Source organism: Chlorocebus sabaeus, chromosome 13, assembly GCF_047675955.1.
Source record: "Chlorocebus sabaeus isolate Y175 chromosome 13, mChlSab1.0.hap1, whole genome shotgun sequence".
Lineage (NCBI taxonomy): Eukaryota > Metazoa > Chordata > Mammalia > Primates > Cercopithecidae > Chlorocebus > Chlorocebus sabaeus.
In genome coordinates this window covers 52,588,560-52,612,344 of record NC_132916.1, presented here as the reverse complement: position 1 = coordinate 52,612,344, position 23,785 = coordinate 52,588,560, and the positions used below count along the sequence as shown (strand labels likewise).

At 34.8% G+C, this 23,785-nt stretch overlaps 1 protein-coding gene across 4 annotated transcripts in view; it reads left to right on the top strand.

Moving 5' to 3' along the window:
- Nucleotides 1–23,785, top strand: part of PTPRK (protein tyrosine phosphatase receptor type K) — a 566,857-nt gene that overhangs the window by 276,153 nt on the left and 266,919 nt on the right. For all 4 annotated transcript variants that reach the window (XM_008007108.3, XM_008007107.3, XM_038000559.2 and 1 more), the window contains exon 5: nt 778–893. In XM_008007108.3, coding sequence (XP_008005299.3) covers nt 778–893 — 116 coding nt within the window. The remainder of the gene's footprint in view (nt 1–777; nt 894–23,785) is intronic.

Here is a 23,785-nt window from a genome sequence, read left to right as displayed (position 1 = left end):
TTCTTTTTACTCATGAGCATTAGCTTTGGCTGTTTATATAAATTTCCTTTCAATGGGAAACATGGATAAGGCTTCAGTTTTAAAAGGCAGTTTCAGAGAATACTTGATAGTCATGAATCTCACTTATATATTGACTGCAGTCATGATTTTTGTTAGTTTAATATGGGTATTTATTTTGGATTCATATACTATGGTTATAATGGAATAGGAATAAGCTTACCTGTTTCTATTTGCAAGACACAAAAATATTCCCTTGTTCTTTGAAATGCTAGAGGGTTATAACTACTGATTTTTTTTTTTATAAAGATGTAACTGCTTAAAATGTAGCCTAATAAGTTCAATGGCCGTGTAACTGTCAGTAGTTTAGAAATCATTATATGTTTTCATTATATCATTATATTAGGCTCTGATTTCATGTCAATTGGATCTCTATTGGTTGCTTTGACTTGTAAGCTTGTAACTGTTTTATTACCATCCCATCCGTATACAACATGCCATGACAGCAGTTCAGCAGCAGTTGTTGAGTGCTCACTCTGGAGAGAACAATACTCCAGCAATTATGAACAGTAAGTAACAGAGCTCCTGAGAAAAAGAGAACCATGAGAGTCACAGAGGAAATGGTGTCTTCCAGCACAAAAAAGCCCCTCAGTTTTCTCCTTTCTGGTGTTAGTCTTGACCAAAGGTAAAAACACTAGCGATAATATTCAGCTGCAGAAAAGTAACATGGCATGTTTTCTGCATGTGAAAACAAATACATTTTTTTTCCTCCCTTCACAGATAAATCTCCTCATTTCCTCCGTCTCGGGGATGTAGAGGTGAATGCAGGGCAAAACGCTACGTTTCAGTGCATTGCCACAGGGAGAGATGCTGTGCATAACAAGTTATGGCTCCAGGTAAGGCCAAGTTGGCAGCTGAGCTAAAGGGTATACTTTATGTTTTTAAAAAATTACAACAGGACTGTTTGTGGTCTCATCCTTTTGAGTGTGTGCGTGTGTGTGCGCGTGCACATGCACGCATGTAGGGGGACAGGCTGTCTGCATGAGTTTAATTCATGTTAGAGATTTCCTTTTCTGAAATAAAATACACAGGAAATAATAAGTATTTTCGTTATTATCTACTGAAACGTAATAATTCTCTCTGTTATATTCAAACTGCAAAGAAACTCTAGATCCATTTGAAATATGAATAAGAATGAGATATTTTCTTATTTAATAATATTCTTAAAACCAAATTTATAAGAGTTAAGTAGGAACTGTCATACTCTGATAAATTTTTTAAAGTGTTTTAAGAAACCCTTGGGAATACTTCAGGAAATATGAATTAGAAGAGAGCCAATTAAATTTTTGAGTTTGAAGGTTAATCCCAGATCTGAGGTGAAGACATTTGCCTTGCACATATTAAGTCCTTAATATATTTGTGTTTAATTATGATTTAACATACATGTTGGGGGAACTGCAAATGGTGCTTATAAGCAGATTTAAAAGAATCAGAGAGAACTAGAGACTAAGAAATATGCCTTGCCTTCAGGGAATTTATAGAAAGTCTACCTGTCAGTGCTAGAGTGCTGGGGGCTGGAAAAAGCTGAGAGCAGCTCTAAAGCCAGGAAACTGGGCCTAAAAGAGATGGCTATTGAGCTAAATATTTGAAGCTAGATGATATGTAAGTAATAATATTCTCTGAGCGCCTCTATTATTATTTTTTAAGTTCTCTGCATCAGAATGAGGAAAATGATTTAATTAGTTGTGAATTTTAAATTCATGGGAATGCCAATAGAGACCAAAAAAAAAAAAAAAAAAAAAATCCTGATAAGATGAGCTTAGTTTCTTTAACATAGACATCATGATTTATTTTACTACATCCTTTAGATAGGTGAAGGTAGTGTTGGGGATAATTATTAGTTTGCGGGTGGTTTTAATGAAGGTTATAATAAATGAATATTGAAATAATACCTTATAGTGTCTGATATTGTGCTGGGTGTTATATGTGTGTTATTTCATCAAGTTCTTACAGCATTCCAATTGGAGGTTACAACAGGTGTACTTCATATTAATCTAATTATTACTACTTTTATAACTTATTTGATTTTCAGATATCAGGATACCATATTTTGTGTCCAAATATGAAAAGGAAATGAGAGTCCTTTTTTTCTGTGATTATGGTAATTTCTCCTACAGAGATTGAAAAATAGGATTTTTCCTGGAAAGCGTATTATATGATGTGCAACCTGTCTTATCAACTAAATGTCAAGTCAGTTTTCTTATTTCTCTCTCTGTGCCTAAATAATAGTTTAAGAATAATTTTAGATATATGTTCTAATTGTTTTGCTGTGATTTTTTCATTTAGATGGGAACATTAGCTGGCATTTGGCTTTAGTTGTGAGCTATATGGTCTTTTCTTGGAGACTAGAGGCTCTGTAGGTCTGCCCTTGGTTTTATGCCTCAGGATTTAATGTGACATTGAAATGAAAAGGGTTTTGTATCCTCAGTCACCAGCTGCCTTATGGCAACAAAGACTTTCTGGACCCTGCTGGTCTGAGTGGGTGGTAGTCCAAACACTGCTCATTTTTTTTGTTTGTTTGCTTTCTATTTTGTAGATAGTCTATTTCATGATGGTTTTAAAAAAATTTTCCTCCTGCCATTTTTTCTAACAAAGATGAGAGGTAAAATATTCTATGAGACTTCTATGTTGCTTTCTCCCCTACCTCACCTCCTCACCTCTCTTTTTTTCTTTCTTTTTTCTTTCTTTTTTTTTTTTTTTTTGGTGTTTGCTACAGAACGGTGAATTTGTGTATTTCTCTTCCACTTTGACATGGACATTGCCTTGTTCTTCAGTAGTGTACATATTCACCTTAATTTATTCAAAAGCTATTTTACCTTTTTCAGTAATACCACATTAATTACCTTAACTTTTTCTTTTACGTCACTCTTCTCAATGTACAAGAAATATTGAAATCTATCAATTACTTACATAGGGTGTTTTCAAATTAAAATAAAAACTTTTACTATGAAATTATGTGAAAATGAACCAGATAAGAGTGGTCATTATATATCAATCAGTTAGAAGGTGGCAGTGACTTAAAAAACTTGCCCACCTTTTGCTGAAAGTAAAAAACATAATAAAGCAGGATCCAAAGTGAATCTACCAGCTAACTCATGCAAACAGATGTCAGATTATTTTCATTTCATGTAGAATAACAGCCTAGAGTTCAGGAAGCCCAGTTCTTAATTCTAACTTTAACTCTAACCCTCCTAAACCTTTTAACCCTGTTAATTGCAGTGGCCTTAGAGATTTCATTTATGTGTTCTGGGACTCAATTTGCTTATTTATAAAAGGAGATTCTGAGTAGACACTAAAATCCCTTCCAGCTGTAAGATGCTAAACGAAGTGTTTAGGTTATTTTTGGTGGCTTGAAACATGGCCTTGATAACCTTTTTGTGTGGAAGAATGAAAAAGTCTTGTTATTCGTTTTGCATGGGGAAAAATGGTACCTTAAATTAAGTATCATTGTGAGAACAAATGCTCAAAATATCTGCTGCTAGTACTGAGAATGAATGTACTTGGAACACTCAATGAAAGGTCATTGCCATCTATCACAGAGGTAATGGAATAATACAGCAGTTGTTACACCTGCCATGGTCAGGTAAAATACCAAATGGCAATCAACTTTGTATGTCCTCCAAATAACTTACATTATGTAGTATTGAGCTTCAATTGGCAAAATGTTGTCTAAATATGGGCTAAAGTAGCAAAGACTAGAAAAACAACCAATTTTCTATTTAAAAGGAAAAATGATACACTATAACTCTGTGAAAGGTGTACAGAATGTAATACTTGATCATATTTGATATTTAAAATAATTTATTGTGTAAAAACTGAATAATTTATCTTACTTGTGTATTCCTTCTAGGTTATAATTAATATATCAGTCATTGTTGTCTAAAATGATATATAAATTTAGTAAATTGAAAAATGCAGGGAAAAATGCAAACGATGAGTGGCCTGAATTAATCTAGGATAATTTCATAATGCACATTATGGTGGTTCTGAAAATGTCTATAGGAAATGATCTTTCTTGTAAGAATTGGATTATACAATTATAGAGTATTTGAAGTAGGTTTTCTGTATTTGTAGATATGTAGGAAACCATGACAAACTACATAAACCAGATCAACCTTCTTGTACATGCTAAATGAAGTAATGATACATAAAACAACATCAAATGTTTTTATAAGTCTGAGTGTCAGTAGACTAAAAATATGGTGAAATCATGAGGTTTTCTGGAACATAGTTTTTAAATGTATATTATACGTACATTTATGCACTAAAAGAAATTTAGAATAAAATCTTTAGTCGCCCTTAGAGAATTTCCAGATTATTTTTCAATTGAGAGCTCAGTGAAGTTGCATGTATTCTTGATATAAACATAATATTTTTTGGTTAATGATTTGTAAAATTTTCCACATGAACAGATATTTTTCAAATCTTAGTTGTAGAACTAAGCCATTTTAATTTTATAGTAGTGCTCTCCTATCCTTGGGGGATACATTCCAAAAAGCCCAATGGATGCCTGAAACCGCACATAGTACCAAACCCCACATATACTGTTTTCCTACTTATACATATGATCAAGTTTAATTAATAAATTAGACATATAACAACAATAATAAAATAGAGCAATTATAATGATATACGGTAATTAAAGTTATATGAATGTGATCTCTCTCAGCATCTGTCTTTGTACTTTACTCACCCTTCTTAGGACGAAGTAAAATGATAAAATAACTCACATAATGAGAATAAGTGAGGTGAATGATATAGGAAGTGTGATGTAGCATTAGGCTACTATTGACCTTCTGTCAATATGTCAGAAGGAGGTTTGCTTGGGGCTATCCTGGATCATTGAGCCATGATGATTTTGATGGTTGGGATATCAGAAACACGCAATGTCGATGACTGACAAGTGAGGGAAGGCACAAGATTTCATCACACTACTCAGAGTGGAGTGCAATTTAAAACCTATGAATGGTTTATTTCTGGAATTTTTCATTTAATATTTCAGACTGAGATTGACAGAAGGTAACTGCAACTGCCCAAAGTGCGACCTTGGATAAGGAAGAATTTCTGTATTTCTGAGAAACTTTCAATGATATGGAATTTGTGATTCATAACTTGAAGCTATGATAAAGCTCTACTTATGGGAAATAAAATCAAAAGTGAAATTATAACATGTAATTTACATTGGAATGAAATAATAAAAGCATCTGGTTATATTCCTGAGACATGTCAAATAATTTTCTTACAGGAAAAATAAAAATTAGATTGTACAGTTTTATAGGCTAGAAATGTTGGTTATTTATTTTTACAATTTGAATTTATTTTTGAATTATTTTCAATATTTATTGAAAATATTTAAAATTCAAAACTTTTCAAAAATATTCAACTATTTCAATATATGAATATTTTTAATATTTTTGAATTATTTTAAATTTTTAATATAAAATTATCAATACATACTAGTTGTACATATTTATGGGGTACATGTTATATTTTTGGAACAAGCATACAATGTGTAATGATCCAATTAGGGTAACTGGGGTATCCATAACCTCAAGTATTTATTATTTCTTTGTGTTAAAAACAGTCCAATTCCACTCTTTATTTTGAAATATATGATAAATTGTTTACTACAGTCACCCTATGGTGCTACTGAACACTAGATTGTAACTCTTACTATTATGAACACTGGATAAAGTGATTGCAGGCAAAAGCAAATATATAGGCAACAAATGAACATATGGTGTAGCAGTTCCATACCTAAGTATTTACCCAAGAGAAATTAAGACATGTTCCCACAAAAGGACTTGTACAAGGAAGCCTATAACAGGTTTATTAATAATAACTGATAATTAGAAAAAAACTAAATGTCCATGAACGGGATAATAGATAATTTGTCTCATTCGAACAATGAAATACTGCTTAGCAATAAAAGAATAAACTGCTGATAATGCAACAGCGTGAATGGATCTCAGCAACGTTAGGTTTTGGAAAGAGGATAGACACCAAAAGCTTATATACTTTATGATTTCATTTACATGAAGTTTCAGAAGAAACAAAACTAACCTATGGTGATAGAAATCAGAACACCTGTTGCCTGTGGGGAATAAGGATTGATTGGATGTGGGCAGGGGGAAATTCTCTAGGGTAATGTTAATGTCATATATATTGACTGGGGTCTTGGTCTATGAGTGTGCATACATTTGTCAAAGATTAAGATCTGTCCAATTTTCTCTCTCTCTCTCTCTATATATATATATATATAGTTTTTACCTGATTAAGACACAAATGAGAAAAAAGTGAATAAGTGACACATTTTATCAAATAACAAACTTACTGGCAGTGCTAATCAAGCCATAGATGGTAATAGCCTACAGGCATTACTTGCGTTTTTGTCCATCTTGTCTATTTCCAGTGATTTGATTAGGTTCAATGGTAATTTGTAATCATTAGTCTAACTTGAAATAAACATGTTCTGAGTTTCTGCTTTAAGAACACCGTATAACTTGAGGATATGAAAGGGTTGTAACTCGGGTTGGACTGAAAGTTTTGTATTAGTATTCTGTCATGAAGGTCCAGTATAAGTAGACACCTACATGGTAAATCAAATAGAGCCTATTGCTGCAACATCTGTCAGACCATATGCTTTGGCTTCAGGTTCAGTGTAGAAACTAAAATACTAATGACCCCATCCATCATTACAGCACTTGGCAGGCATGCATCATTGAATTGGGCAGAGAAATTCAACAGTGGAGTTATTGAAAGTAGGGAATTGTGTGGGTAGATTTGGTGGCACCATTTGTTTTGGTGAATTGAAATGAGGCTGTTTAATGTGTGACTGGTAATCCTATGCAGATTGCCATCAAAGCTGTGGCAATTGGGCCAATCTGTCAGTAATCGCCGCAGGTGCTGGCACTGTGCCTCCTCCATGGGCCTGCCAAAACAGGAGAGTCAGCCGCTGCTTCGCCCTTGGTGAGGCTCATCATTGCTAGAATAGTGTGATACAGCTAGTTGCTCAGCCAAAGGAAATGTCATTCCTTATGGAGCAACACATAATTTAAGCAATGGCTTGAGAGTACTAATTGGAGAGTGAAATCAGTAAAATGAGATGCAAATTGCTCTCAAAAACAACTAGAGAGAGGCTGACCCCCTACGGTACCAACCGTTGTCAGTGAAAGAGCAGTGAAAGTGGTTGGTCTAAAACTTCTGACCACATAGTGTGTTACCTGTTCAGGGAAACGCCGAAGCCTTGTTCCTGTACTCCATGCAAACATCATGACATAGTCGTGGGAATCTAAAGCATGATTTCTAAACAATTGAGTTAATTGGGAAGCACAGAAACTTTAGATGATGACAACATAGCACTACACCCTTTCGGAGGCCAAGTAGTTATGGCTCACAGTGCTCTTTCTGATGCCCCCATGCTGTAGCATTTTTCTGTGCTTATTTATATTGCCATTTGGCAGGCTCAGATGTTTGTAGCATATTTAATTTCTGCAAGAGATTTTACTATCCTGACACTATTTATTTTAGGAAAAAAATTGATAATTTTCCATTTAATATAATGAAGGTAAGCTTCCTGAAGAAATTATTGCATGCTTAGGAACTGCAGTTTACAGTGGGAAATTCTTTGGAAACTAATTTGAGAGGAGGTTTTTAAAATCAACTTGATTAAATACATAATATGTGATCAGCTCACACTAGGTAACATGCATAAAGAAAAAGCAATGCAATACAATACAGTAAAAGTTGCTCTAATGTCTGGACGTGGTCAAAGTTCTGATATTTTCTAGGTAAAAGACTTTAATAATGGCTGACACACTTCTAAAATATTAAAATAACAAAAGGTAGCATATAATTACAAAGAGAGTGAGTAAACTTGAAGAATGATGTCAGAATTGCTAAAGGCACATGGCACAAATATATCTTGAGATTTGTAGAAGACTACGTAAGTGACTTATTACCTTGTAATGTAAGGAATATACAAATGGATTTAATTTGCTCTTTATAGATCCTGAAGTATAATAATGACATGATTTGAAGCTTATGGTGAGAGCTATAAGCTGATTATAAGGGAGAACTTTGTAATTGTAGGGCTATTGGAAGCTACAATGAGCTGCTCCAGGAGGTAGTAAAATTACAATTAGTCCAAGTATCCAAGCATAATCTGGAGAAGCACATGCTAGAGATGTAGAAGACATGCAAACCTGAGGCTAACTACTTTTTAAGATATTTTTGGCCCTGACACGTGATTCTATAACTGCGTATGGGAAGTCTGTATAGAATCTAAGGACTGTACTATTTCAGAGATGAGCATGAGCAATGCAGACTGGAGTGTTTGGTGAAATCATTAGAGAAGACTTGATTGAAACTTTGAAGTGTACATAAGACTTGAATAAGCAAAGGTGGGCATGGTTACTACTGCAAATTCAGAAGGCAGAAAGAACACCATATGTATGTGTGGGGACGTGGGATAGGAACTGAAGGAGAAGGATCTTACTGTAGTGGAAGGTTCACCATGAGGAGTGGAGCTAAGCAGAGTTTGTGGAGAAGTTGATACTAGACTGTGCTGGAGACTGCTGGAAGAGGAAGAGGCTTCTGTTCTCAGTACAGTCATCAGGGAATGAGGGCCTGATTCTGGACAGTTTCAGTGGAACTGGAAAATCCATGAGTAGGAAAGGGGAGGACAAATTGAGAAACAAAACGGTTTGGGGCCTGGTTTGCACAATTTTATAGAATTTGGGAAGATGTGAGAGTGAAATAATAAAGACAGCTTTGTACATTTTCTTAAAAGTTTATTTTTAAAAGATAGTCAATAAGTTTGTTTTCTCAGTTTCTATTTTTGGAGCTCTTTTGTCTATTAGAACCAGGTTGTTTTACTTTTTACCTTTTTCTACTTTCATAATTTCATGTAAGTGATCCTCAGTAGGAGTGAAAAATGAGGAGACATTTCAATTCCTTTTGACTCTTTCTAGCTTTAATAAAAGTTTACCAAGACAATTTGAAGCTTGTGACCAACTTAAACCTCTGAGTGGCCCAGATGTCACTGAGGAGAATTAGTCTATGGGAAAACTGTTGGTGCCTTCAGCCTTGGCTGCTTCTGTAACTTCTGGCTCACAAGACAGGAGTGTGAGGAGTGCAAACCATGTCCCTTGTGCTTTCCTAGTTTCTTGTCACCTGGTCTAAACTTTAGCTGACAGATGAGTACTAACTTGTTAATTCTAATTTTCTCTGCTTATCTTTTGTTTAAGCAGTAGTGATTTTGCCATGTATATACTGGATTACAATTAATTCTGATCCACTTAAGAGACCATGTTCTCTTTGGTAGCTAAGGGCCAACACTCTTGGCAGTCCTGCTTTTCCTTGGGCCATCGGTATAGTCTAATTCACGGCATTCTCTTCCTTCTGCATAGCTTTATATAAAGAATTCTGCTTATAGGTCTTGAGATAAAGTCACCGATCTCATAACATGGATTATAAGGTTTTCCTTCTATTTTCTGGCATTTTGGATATGTAACGATGAGCATCAGAAAGTTTAATCATATTTAATTTTTAGAATTATTAAATACTCCTGAGGTCATTTTGGTTGATTTTGTGTGGCTTTCAACCATAAAGAGATCAATGCCTTGCAGATATAAAGCTTTCTTTTCCTTCTTTAATAATTTATAAACTCTGAATTTAATGTCTACAGATTATATAATTGATCATAAATGAATAATGTGTATACTATTCTTTACCTTCCTTATCTGTTCTCGGAACAGGACTATACAAGCCTGGCAGTCATGGAAGTTCAAGGATTGCTTTTTATCGATATCTAGAAATAATTTACTTCTCTTTCTGTGCAAGAACAATATGCTCTCCTACTGTTTGTAGAACTGCCCCTTCAGTGTGTTTCTAGGTGTGTCATGTCTAGCACTTTATAACTTTCCCGTTGAGCACCTGGGATCAGTGTTACAACATGAGCATTGGCAGGTCTGGTTTCTTCTTTATGAAAAGTAGTCTGCTAGAAAGATCTAAAATTTACAAAGTTATTTTATTGTAAAATAAAACAGAGGTATAGAAAACCACACAAAAATAAAAACTATTATGACTCACTATCGGGTAAACATCACACAGGACAAGAAAGAGAGCTTGCCAGCCATCCCAGAGGCACCTTCCATGTGCTCTGTGCCAGGCATAACAGAGCTGTCTCCCTGCCTCTACAAATAACCACTCTCATGAATTTTAACCCTTGCAGTTCTTTGCAGCTATGTATGCATCCCTAGACACCATAGTCTTATCAATTTTTAAAAATAGACATCTTTTTAAGTCACTTTTAATCTGTAGGTTTGTCCTTTATTCCTTTCCTCACAATTTATCTGTTGAGCCTAAGATGTTTGACTTCTAGCTTCCCCTGTCCACATTTTGCTGATTGCATACTAATGCCCTCTTCAGTTCCACATGTCCCTCTTTCCTCTCTATTTCCTGCAAATTGGCAGCCAGATCCAGGGTCAAGTTTGATCCTTTGGCAATGTCATAGGTGGTGCTTGGTATAATAACAGGAGGAACAAAATGTGTCATCTTTCTTTTTGTGGTCTTGGCAGTCTCTGATGATTAATGCCCATATTTATTCCTGGGGGTAGAAAATTGTGATAGTTTATCTTTTTTTGTTGTTTATTTCTTTTGTATTTGTTTAGTTGCTGAAAAGATACATACCTCCCCTAATCTACTATTTGGTTACCCAGTAACACAATTCATTAAGGAAAGGGTAAATACATTCTCCAATCTTTGCTATATTTATTAGTTTTTAATACGAGTTGGTTCCCTGTTATCCTGCAAATATGACTTATTTTTTTCTTCTAATATCATTATAAACTCATGGATTTAAACATATGTAATGGAGTTTAATTTGTTGCAATTATTATTTCTATTAAATTTTAAATTGTCCCATCTTTGCTTAGTGGGCACCTCTCCAGGTTTGCTCCTGATTCTTTTTGATATGATTATAGTAGGCTTTGAGAGCTTCCTTGGTACCTGGTACTGTGAGATGTTTCAAATATTCCTCTGGATGTGGGATCAGTCATTTTTCAGTGATGCCCTGTTTAGTTTTAGTAAGAAATCATATTTCAAGATCATGATGTGGGTTCTGAGGGATACTCATTTCTAGATCTTTTCAGTGAATAGAGCTAAAAAATATATACACGTATATTTAATGATAAAATACCTAATGAGTTCATAGGGATATTTCAAGTTGAAGCCTAAAGTTTTTTACTGAATGTTTATCCTATTACAACTTTTCAAATACATTTTATTTCCACACCGATATTCTTGGTTGTCAGTGACACAAGGGAAGATGGATTTAGAATATATCATAATTATACATTGGTTTTTATTTCATATTATTTTGAAACTTGTACTAAAGCTCCATTGTCAGCGTATAGCTATTGCATGGATAATATACTCTCTTCTACTTAGTTCTTATTTAGTCTTACTTCTAAATGTAACTATGTTTTTAATATTCAATATTAGTCCACCTGTCATATCTAGTAATTTTGAATGTCAGAGACACCTCTTCTGCATTTCAAATTTCTTAGGAACTGCTCATGGGAATAATATTCCCTGAGTTCTTAGAGGTTGATGATAGTTTTTTTTGTGCCCTGGATACTTAAGTCAATTTTGCAGTATATAAAATCTTTCATTCACTTTTTCTTAAGTAACTTAAATAATGTTACTTCATTTTCTTTTACAGACGCAATAGGTACAGTCAGTCACCATAAAGCCTTGGTGGCTGTCTGTACCTCTTTCTTCTAGATATGCAAATAATTTTTGTTTCTAATTAATCTTATCAGAATATGTATCACAGTAAGTCACTCTGAGTTACTGTCATCATGTATGTGGTATTTTCTTTACGTAGTTTATAAACTTTTTTTTTAATTTTAGAAGTTTTTTAAAAAATTATAATTTTTAGTACTTTATCTATTCCCTTGATCCTATAGAGACTTCTGTTTTCTCTGTGTTTGATCTTTGCCTATCATCATTGATCACTTTCAAATATTTTTATTCTCCTTATTCTAAACATTAAAAATTACTCCTTTTTTTGCTTTTGTCATTCTTCAGGAATCATCTGTTGAGTTTACTGTAGTTACTCATGATTTCATTTTTTTTTCTCTCTCTATTTCTTTTCTTTTCTTTTTTTTTTTAATTAGACTTTAAGTTCTGGGGTACGTGTGCAGAACATGCAGGTTTGTTACATAGGTATACACATGCCATGGTGGTTCACTGCACTCATCAGCCTGTCACCTACATTAGGTATTTCTCCTAATGTTATCCCTTCCCTAGCCCCCCACACCCTGACAGACCCCAGTGTGTGATGTTCCCCTCCCTATGTCCATGTATTCTTATTGTTCAACTCCCACTTATGAGTGAGAACTCATAATTTCTAAAATGATATTTCTTTAATTTCTAATTTTCCTGAATTGTCATTTCATTTCTGAGTTTTATTGTTTAAATTAATATTGTTTCATATCATGAATCATTTCCTTAATATGTTTTAGCTTATCTTGAAATATTATGTTGTGGTTTTGATCTGGTTTGTGGACATATTTTTCTGACTGACTTTCATTGACACTAAGGATCATACTCTGTTCCTTATTTTCTTTTAATCTTATAAAATCTTTATGTGGGTTTGATCTTGATACTTTTAAGTTATTCATTTTTATGTGAAATAAGTTTTCCTGAAGTTTTAAAATGAGGTGGAGTTCAGGAAACTTTAGCTGATTTTATAGATTTCCCTCCTCTGTTGCTTTGAGTTATGTTTTAAAATATGGCAGCTTGCCTTTTGGGATTTCTGGGATTTCCCATTTTTGTTTAGTCCTTCTATTTCCACACTCTCTTGTTAGTCTGTCTGTTTTTATGTGACAGGTTCAGAAAGATTAAAAAACTATGCTACTGCCATCAGCTTCTCAGAATCCCTCAAATCTGATGGTTTCATTGCATTTGTCTTCTGGCTTCACCCGCCTTCCCTCTCACTGTGAATTGCATGGTTTTATAGTTGTGGACTCATATGCTTCACATTTCTGCTTTCTACAGTGCAGTGTGAAGCAACCAGCCAATCCCATTATGTTTCTTTGTTTGACTAAAATGTTCTAAGGTAGCAAATACATGGTTACCAAAACGTTGCCTTCTATAGATACTTGATTAGGAATATATCTAATAGTGACATTTTACATGCCTCTACTGCTACATCATGTCATGGACTAGTAGTGTCTTCTTTGCCACTGGCAAGAAAGGTTATAGATACCTTTAATCAGATTGAAAAATAAATTTCAGTAAACCCAGAATCAGAACCAAATCAGAAAGTTCATCCATAAAAATCGGATTCTCTAGAAGCACTTCTGGTCCTAAAATCATCTCTATCCCTCAGGCTTCAAGAAAGTAAAGCAGAACACCAGTAGGAGATAGATATGATTGTATTAAAATATATATATGTGTGTGTGTGTGTGTGTGTATGTGTGTGTGTATATATATATCTACATAATTATAAGATTGTATATAGTAGGATTTTATTTACAAAGTTGAAGAGATTTACTGCACAGAATTGGTTTATGTGCTTGTGCAGATTGGCCAGGAAGTCTGTAGTCTGTAGGGCAAACCCTTGGGGAAGGCAGGCTAAAACATGCATGCTCATATTGAAGGTGTTGTTCATTAGTAGAATTTCTTCTACTTCAGAGAAGCTTCCCCTCTGATCTTAAAGCCTTTTAACTGATTTAATCCAGTCCACTCAGATTATCTAGGATAATCTAATTTACTAGATTTTGGATTTTAAGTCCATCCACAAAATGCCTTCACAGGGTCACCTAGTTTGGTGTTTAATGAAATAGCTAGAGATTGTAGCATAGGCAAGTTCACACATCAGAAGACTGACACAGTTATCAAACAGATTATTTGCTTAGATATTGTTTGGATTATCATCTTCATAAATTGTGATTATCAGTATTTGCTATGAATACTTTTACACAGTAATCTCATAAAGTTTTCTCATTGTCACTGTTGAATAAGCAGGTACAAATACATATCTCCAATGTTAGATGAAAAGGTAGAAATTTGAGAAGTAATGAGAAATTATTCAGCTCACAAACAGTTGCTTCAGGGCTAGAACCTGGATATCATCCCCAGCAGACATGGTTCTGTCTACTTACACGTGCTCTCTCTTTGTGGCTCCTCTTATTGGTCACCTTTTCTCCCTATTGCAAAGATACCCATGCTTCTTAGGGTGAAATTCCTTTTCTTGTTTAATGGCTGACTTTACATTTTGTTACACTTGATTAATAATTCTGATTCTAGTATTTGCTATCTCCAGCACATTTTTACCCTGCTTTATTTCAGAATTATAATATTCACCACCTCTTTCTATCTCTGTCAAATACCATTTACCTTCTTCCGTCCTTCCATTGCCAGAAAGTCAGTACTTTGATGTTATTATTGTCATTTCAGTGTATTATTTTCCAGGAGAAAACTATTTACTTACTCTACTGAAATAAGTATAATAATTTCTATGACCATAAATAAGAATAAGTGCTTCTCTCAAAATGATAGCATAGTATTTTTAATTTTAGAAATTTTTAAATTATTTTAAGTTTTCTATTAAATCCTTTCATGTTTTTCAAATTGTCTTCAAAATTATTTCATGATTTTAGAATTATAGAATTATTTTGTTCTTCAATAATAGTGACTGTGATGATGATAATATCTTTGTCATCCTGTGAGACTGAAAAAATTTCATACAAATCTTATAGAGCAGACAAACTCCAGTAAGGAACTCTCAGGTCCTTGGGATTAATTTGGCTGGAATATTGTAAATTTCATGTCAGCCTCAATTGGTCATAGTTGTGCAAATTTACTTTGGAATTAATTTTGACAACTCATATGCAGTCTTCTTGATGCTGTTCAACAGGGACCTAAATACCAAACATAAGAAAATAGGTTCTTTCTAAGTCTTACAATTTTAAGAAGATGAGAGAATCATATATCATTATGTTCCCAGGAAAGTCAACGAAGAAATAAACATATAAATAAATGTAATTTGATTATTTTCAAGTCAGTAGGCTTGAAATAATTTCGGCATGTATTGTCAGTGTGGCTCTTTTTGGTCTGAAATGAAACTGGATTAATTTTATTCCTCAAACTTTGAAAAGAGACTCTGAAGTAAAGTGTAGCGTATTTTAATTATATCATATTTCTTTTAGGATACCTTCAAGCTGAAAGTAATAGAAAACCAAATGTATTATTTCATTTAACAAAAAGTCCAAAGAAAAGTGGGCTGTAATAATTATTGGTGTCATTTCAGAGATCTAATCAATAACTTCCTCTGTCTCTCTACCTGATATGCCATCCTAAGTGCGTCAGCATATCCCTTAGATTGGACTGCCTCATGGTGATAAGTCAGCTCTTCCAGGTTTAGTCATGACAGTAAGCAAAAGCAAAGGGAATCCATTTCCTTGTATGTCTCCTTAGAAGTGAGGAAGCCTTTTTAGGATAACTTGACCAATTCTTATTATACCTCCTTGGCCAGAATATGGACACACACCCCATTTTTAAAACATGTCACTATTAATGGAAAGAAGACTCACGTTAACCTAGTGTTGATGGCCCAGTGTGTTTCCACGTGTAACATCTTGATGCATAACCTAGGGATCTTGTTAAAATGCAGATTTTGATACAGTATATCTAAAGTGATCTCTTTACTCTGCATTTGTAACAATCTGCCAGTTGATGCTGATGCTACTGTTCTGTAGACCACATGGCAAGGTGTTTGGCTAATACCCTGGCTGGTTGAAATAGATGTTGGAGAATCAACCGTTATTACCACTATATTCCACTAGGAATGGAACTTGTCAAATGAACACTGCATGCACTGTGCATGGTGAAGCTTGCTGTAGTTGAGGAGAGGAGTGATAACATTGAGGATTACAGTGACTTGCCCAGGGTTACTTGGTGAGTGACAAGTTTTATCCAGCAACTTGTATTGGAGAAAAAATAAATACAGAAGCCTGAGATGGATTGGGGGGCAGGGTGGGAAGGAGGGAAAAAAAGTAGTGCTACATTATAATCCCTTAGATCATATATTTGTGTGATTCATTTTTCAGTACTTCTCAGAGTTGGATATATATTTGCAATGGAGAAATCATATATAAAAACTCAAAGCAGAATAAAGAGCCTATAACTGAAAAACATAACAGAGGCAGAGAACTATATGCAAACATTGCTTCATAAGAGAGAAATTTACCATTACTTCTTACATTGTCCTTCACTAGCACTGCCTACTCTGATAAGTTGATGGTGTGTAATCAGGAAAAGACCTATTATTTTGGATTTTAAAAGGAAAAGTTATTTTTGACTTCTAGAATGTACATGTTTTAAATTGTTACCTTTAGCTCTAATGAATTATATTGGAAGCCAAGTAAAGAAAGCAATGTCTAATATAGATTATATTAGCCCATTGGAACAATGCCTTGATTAAACCTCAACACCAAATAATCAATTTGTTAGACAGGAACTGTAATCAAAATGAACATAACAGCTTTGGTTTAGTTTAGAGGAAGGTCTGCTGGATTCTAGGTCATCAGACCTAGTTTTGAGTTTTAGTCCTGCTAACAGGCTATGCATAACATTTCTAATCTTAACTTTAATTGGATATGACTGTATCACAAAAGTTCATGAGAGAGAAGCCACAGAACCAGTAACAGCTGACATAATATAAGGTACATGGAGGTGCTTATTAAATGACTATTGAAGATAAACCTGAATATTATGACTCTGTTAATTTTGTTAGTCATTTTATTTCAAGAAATAAATATTACATAAGTATTTCGTACTCATTAGTTGTATAATATACATCCTATATAAGCATATGTATTTATAGTTATATTAGTATATTAATACACACATATAAACATCATGTAACATATCAACTTGGTGATATCTTGACTGGATGAGCTTAAGTATACCCCTCAGCCTCTCTGAGTTGTGGTATAATTAATTACTTCTGAAATAGCTTGGTGTCAGTGATCCCTTGGTGTCCTTGAAATTCAATATTTTTGTAACCTCCCTTTATTATTAATTTGGATTGATGATTAATATGTATTTTATTGTAACTTATAAAAGCCTGAGGAAGATTTATGTGACTCTTGTCTCTAAAATGTTCAGTGAATTTAATTCATTTTAACAAAGTGCTTGAGCCACCCACTAAATAAAGATAATATATATTAAATCTTATGGAGGAAAAAAAAAAAATATATATATATATGAGACATGAAACCCTACCTTCAGAATGATTTCCGTATACAAACAGATGAAAAGACATTTATAAATATATCATAGTAGAAAAGATTTAAGATAGAAAAGCCAGTTAATAAGTTTTTATAATCTTTTATAGAGTTTTTGAGGCAGTATCCTTGACCCTGTCAGCAGGAGTAGAAAGGGAAGAGTATATATGAGCTGATGGAATGTGAACTTGGGGCAGAGGGGAAGGAGCTAGATACCATAGATCAGGTCACTGTGGAAATCAAGTAGGAATGTGTGCAAGTTTTTAATCTCCATTTTTGGATAACACAAACATTTTCCCTAAGAACAAATGACCAGTTTCTGCAAATGTCAGTAGTTTTAGAATAGTTGATAAGATAGTGCAAATTCAATATTGGCAATGCATACACAATAGAAAGTTGAAAGAATCTGGAGCCCTTTCAGGCTAGAGAATGTCTCTTTGAAATGGCTGCTGTAAAGTAAAGGGTCACAAAATAAGGTCTCACTGCCAATGTAGAGGATTGACGGAGTGAGAGACTGAATTGTACGGGCTGTTGTGTTTCGAGAGGAAACTCTCACAGAACAGGAACTTGGATGTTGTAAGGTTGTAAAGGAGGCTGTTGGGGATCACTGAGGCCAAAGTGAGTTTGAGGATCAATGAGAATATTCACAGGACTGGGTTAGGGAGGATAATTTGATCTGTGAATATTCCCACTGATGGGAATGATATGTGGGCATGCTGGGAATTCCCAAAGGTGAGAGTTGGTTGAGTGGGAAAGTGGAAGAGTTGTCTTCAAGTTAGGAACTAGGAAAACGGTGGCTCTTCCTGAAAGAAGGTGTAAGGTACTATAAAATGTACCCTGCTTTGAGATAGAAGTGGTGTGAGAGGAACGCCAATTATGGTGAAAAGATGGAATAATGATTATTGAGAAGGAAACATTAAAGATACTCAGAATCTCTTCACAAGAGAAGGGTTTTGAAAGGCATAGTGTGAAAAGACTTGAGTGGGTGTGGACATGTGCAAGAGAATTTGGAAGTCAGTGCAGGCAGTGGGAATTGGCTACTCTTGCAGAAGAACTGAGAAATACATATGGCAGGGAGCAAGGAGACAGTTTGAGAACACACCTGGTAAGATAAGCTAGAGGAAGCACAGATGAGGTTGTATAACAAAAGTAAGGAGCAGGGAGTCATGGTGGGCCTTCCAATTAGGAAGATTGTATGGAAATGATGTGCTAATTGAAAAAAAAAATACAGTCTGAGGTTTGCTTGTATAATGATTTTTTTTGGTGTATGTAGTTTGTAGGGAAAGAGTTTAGGCTGATTTTATGGATTTATATTGAAGAGCTTTTGAATATAAGCTGCTTTTCCAGTTCCTTATTATCCAAGGGAATGAGCAGGGTTCTTGCTGCAAAAATCATGAAATAGGTTGGTAAGCAGAGGAAAATTAGCAAAAGCACTGAATAAAATATAGCAAAATCCTCATTTGGATTTGATGTCCTTAGGTATTTTTGTATGCATATGCAGAAACATGTATGTATTTACTACATAATATGCATATGCATGATTTAAGATATGGAGAAGGGTATTTAAAGATATAGTGTATTTAGGATTTAGAAAATTATTAAAATAATACAGTATCCTCTTTATTATTTACTTTAAAAATATAAATAATTTCAATTGTACAAAAAATCATAGAAAACAATAAAACAGCAATTAATGTACCACCAAAGTAATTTAATAGAAATTAACAGTTTATATTCTTGTCTCATGTCATCTTATTCTTAAGGAATTTTTTAATTAACATTTAAACATGCATACGTGTAGTACTAATCAGTGGAATGCTGGAACCAATGAATACCAGAAATTTGTTAGGTTTTCAGGAACTTTGAATGATATGACACTGATAAACTGAAGTTGCTATAGTGGAATATTTACACCACAGAAATGGACAAATACTACAAAATGCCATTTCATGTTTCTTGTTGGAGAACTAACAGTTCCAAATTTTACCAATACATTGCTGGGTTTTCTTTGCCTAGTTTAACTGTCCCATCGTATTTTATTGAATGAATAAAATTCAGTTTATTTATTTGCTACTCAGAAATATTTGGATATTTTCCCTATTTCACAATCACAGATAATTTAGAGTTCAACATCTTGTACATATCTCCTTGATCCCATATACACTGGTGGTTCACATGTGGAAACCTAGAAGAATTGCCGGGTCCAGAGGTTTATGCGTCCTTAACTTTACTAGATAGTAACAAATCATTTAATAAAATCACTCTAGCAATTTACACTTCCAACAGGAATGTTACCATTTTTGTTTCCCATATACAGCCCTATGAAATGATATTTCAAGTAGTATGAAAGATACCAGAGGTAGTTAGCATTTCACCAACAAGAAACGAGATTGAGGATCATGACCAATTCTTTCTCAGGGTTATGGGTTTTCTTTGTCCTTTTTACTGTCTTTGACATATAGAAGTTTTAAAATTTAGATTGTCAATCTCATTTCATGGTTGTTAGACATACACATTTTCTCGTTTTTATACCTCATTCATTTTTTGATGGAGTTATCTTTTTTTTCTAATTGTACTATAGAAGATCTTTACATATTCTGGATATTTCTTTCTTTTTTTTTTATTATACTTTAAGTTCTAGGGTACATGTGCATAACGTGCAGGTTTGTTACATAGGTATACTTGTACCATGTTGGTGTGCTGCACCTATCAACTCGTCAGCACCCATCAACTCATCATTTACATCAGGTATAACTCCCAATGCAATCCCTCCCACCTCCCCCCGCCCCGTGATAGGCCCCGGTGTGTGATGTTCTCCTTCCCAAGTCCAAGTGATCTCATTGTTCAGTTCCCACCTATGAGTGAGAACATGCGGTGTTTGGTTTTCTGTTCTTGTGATAGTTTGCTAAGAATGATGGTTTCCAGCTGCATCCATGTCCCTACAAAGGACACAAACTCATCCTTTTTTATGGCTGCGTAGTATTCCATGGTGTGTATGTGCACATTTTATTAATCCAGTCTGTCACTGATGGACATTTGGGTTGATTCCAAGTCTTTGCTATGGTGAATAGTGTCGCAATAAACATATGTGTGCATGTGTCTTTATAGCAGCATGATTTATAATCCTTTGGGTATATACCCATGGCTGGGTCATATGGTACTTCTAGTTCTAGATCCTTGAGGAATCGCCATACTGTTTTCCATAATGATTGAACTAGTTTACAATCCCACCAACAGTGTAAAAGTGTTCCTATTTCTCCACATCCTCTCCAGCACCTGTTGTTTCCTGACTTTTTAATGATTGCCATTCTAACTGGTGTGAGATGGTATCTCATTGTGGTTTTGATTTGCATTTCCCTGATGGCCAATGATGACGAGCATTTTTTCATGTGTCTGTTGGCTGCATAAATGTCTTCTTTTGAGCAGTGTCTGTTCATATCCTTTGCCCACTTTTTGATGAGGTTGTTTGTTTTATTCTTGTAAATTTGTTTGAGTTCTTTGTAGGTTCTGGATATTAGCCCTTTGTCAGATGAGTAGATTGCAAAAATTTTCTCCCATTCTGTAGGTTGCCTGTTCACTCTGATGGTAGTTTCTTTTGCTGTGCAGAAGCTCTTTAGTTTAATTAGATTCCATTTGTCAATTTTGGCTTTTGCTGCCATTGCTTTTGGTGTTTTAGACATGAAGTCCTTGCCCGTGCCTATGTCCTGAATGGTACTACCTAGGTTTCCTTCTAGGGTTTTTATGGTATTAGGTCTAACATTTAAGTCTCTAATCCATCTTGAATTAATTTTCTTATAAGGAGTAAGGAAAGGATCCAGTTTCAGCTTTCTGCTTATGGCTAGCCAATTTTCCCAGCACCATTTATTAAATAGGGAATCCTTTCCCCATTTCTTGTTTTTCTCAGGTTTATCAAAGATCAGATGGCTGTAGATGTGTAGTATTATTTCTGAGGACTCTGTTCTGTTCCATTGGTCTATATCTCTGTTTTGGTACCAGTACCATGCTGTTTTGGTTACTGTAGCCTTGTAGTATAGTTTGAAGTCAGGTAGCGTGATGCCTCTGGCTTTGTTCTTTTGACTTAGGATTGTCTTGGAGATGCGGGTTCTTTTTTGGTTCCATATGAACTTTAAAGCAGTTTTTTCCAATTCTGTGAAGAAACTCATTGGTAGCTTGATGGGGATGGCATTGAATCTCTAAATTACCTTGGGCAGTATGGCCGTTTTCACGATACTGATTCTTCCTATCCATGAGCATGATATGTTCTTCCATTTGTTTATGTCCTCTTTTATTTCACTGGGCAGTGGTTTGTAGTTCTCCTTGAAGAGGTCCTTTACATCCCTTGTAAGTTGGATTCCTAGTTATTTTATTCTCTTTGAAGCAATTGTGAATGGAAGTTCATTCATGATTTGGCTGTCTGTTTGACTGTTACTGGTGTATAAGAATGCTTGTGATTTTTGCACATTAATTTTGTATCCTGAGACTTTGCTGAAGTTTCTTATCAGCTTAAGGAGATTTTGGGCTGAGACGATGGGGTTTTCTAAATATACAATCATGTCATCTGCAAACAGGGACAATTTGACTTCTTCTTTTCCTAACTGAATACCCCGATTTCTTTCTGTTGCCTGATTGCCCTAGCCAGAACTTCCAACACTATGTTGAATAGGAGTGGTGAGAGAGGGCATCCCTGTCTTGTGCCAGTTTTCAAAGGGAATTTTTCCAGTTTTTGCTCATTCAGTATGATATTGGCTGTGGGTTTGTCATAAATAGCTCTTATTATTTTGAGGTACGTTCCATCAATACCGAATTTATTGAGCATTTTTAGCATGAAGGGCTGTTGAATTTTGTCAAAGGCCTTTTCTGCATCTATTGAGATAATCATGTGATTTTTGTCTTTGGTTCTGTTTATATGCTGGATTACGTTTATTGATTTGTGTATGTTGAACCAGCCTTGCATCCCAGGGATGAAGCCCACTTGCTCATGGTGGATAAGCTTTTTGATGTGCTGCTGGATCCGTTTTGCCATTATTTTATTGAGGATTTTTGCATCAATGTTCATCAGGGATATTGGTCTAAAATTCTCTTTTTTTGTTGTGTCTCTGCCAGGCTTTGGTATCAGGATGATGTTGGCCTCATAAAATGAGTTAGAGAGGATTCCCTCTTTTCCTATTGATTGGAATAGTTTCAGAAGGAATGGTACCAGCTCCTCCTTGTACCTCTGGTAGAATTCAGCTGTGAATCCATCTGATCCTGGACTTTTTTTGGTTGGTAGGCTATTAATTATTGCCTCAATTTCAGAGCCTGCTATTGGTCTATTCAGGGATTCAGCTTCTTCCTGGTTTAGTCTTGGGAGAGTGTAAGTGTCCAGGAAATTATCCATTTCTTCTAGATGTTCTAGTTTATTTGCGTAGAGGGGTTTATAGTATTCTCTGATGGTAGTTTGTATTTCTGTGGGGTCGGTGGTGATATCCCCTTTATCATTTTTTACTGCATCTATTTGATTCTTCTCTCTTTTCTTCTTTATTAGTCTTGCTAGTGGTCTATCAATTCAGTTGATCTTTTCAAAAAAACAACTGCTGGATTCATTGATTTTTGGGAGGGATTTTTGTGTCTCTATCTCCTTCAGTTCTTCTCTGATCTTAGTTATTTCTTGCTTTCTGCTAACTTTTGAATGTGTTTGCTCTTGCTTCTCTAGTTCTTTTAATTGTGATGTTAGAGTGTCAATTTTAGATCTTTCCAGCTTTCTCTTATGGGCATTTAGTGCTATAAATTTCCCTCTACACACTGCTTTAAATGTGTCCCTGAGATTCTGGTATGTTGTATCTTTGTTCTCATTGGTTTCAAAGAACATCTTTATTTCTGCTTTCATTTCGTTGTGTACCCAGTAGTCATTCAGGAGCAGGTTATTCAGTTTCCATGTAGTTGAGCGGTTTTGATTGAGTTTCTTAGTCCTGAGTTCTTGTTTGATTGCACTGTGATCTGAGAGACAGTTTGTTATAATTTCTGTTCTTGTACATTTGCTGAGGAGTTCATTACTTCCAATTATGTGGTCAATTTTGGAATAAGTGTGATGCGGTGCTGAGTAGAATGTATATTCTGTTGATTTGGGGTGGAGAGTTCTGTAGATGTCTATTTGGTCTGCTTGCTGCAGAGATGAGTTCAATTCCTGGATATCCTTGTTAACTTTCTATCTCGTTGATCTGTCTAATGTTGACAGTGGAGTGTTGAAGTCTCCCATTATTATTGTATGGGAGTGTAAGTCTCTTTGTAAGTCTCTAAGGACTTGCTTTATGAATCTGGGTGCTCCTGTATTGGGTGCATATATATTCAGGATAGTTAGCTCTTCCTGTTGAATTGATCCCTTTACCATTATGTAATGGCCTTCTTTGTCTGTTTTTATCTTTGATGGTTTAAAGTCTGTTTTATCAGAG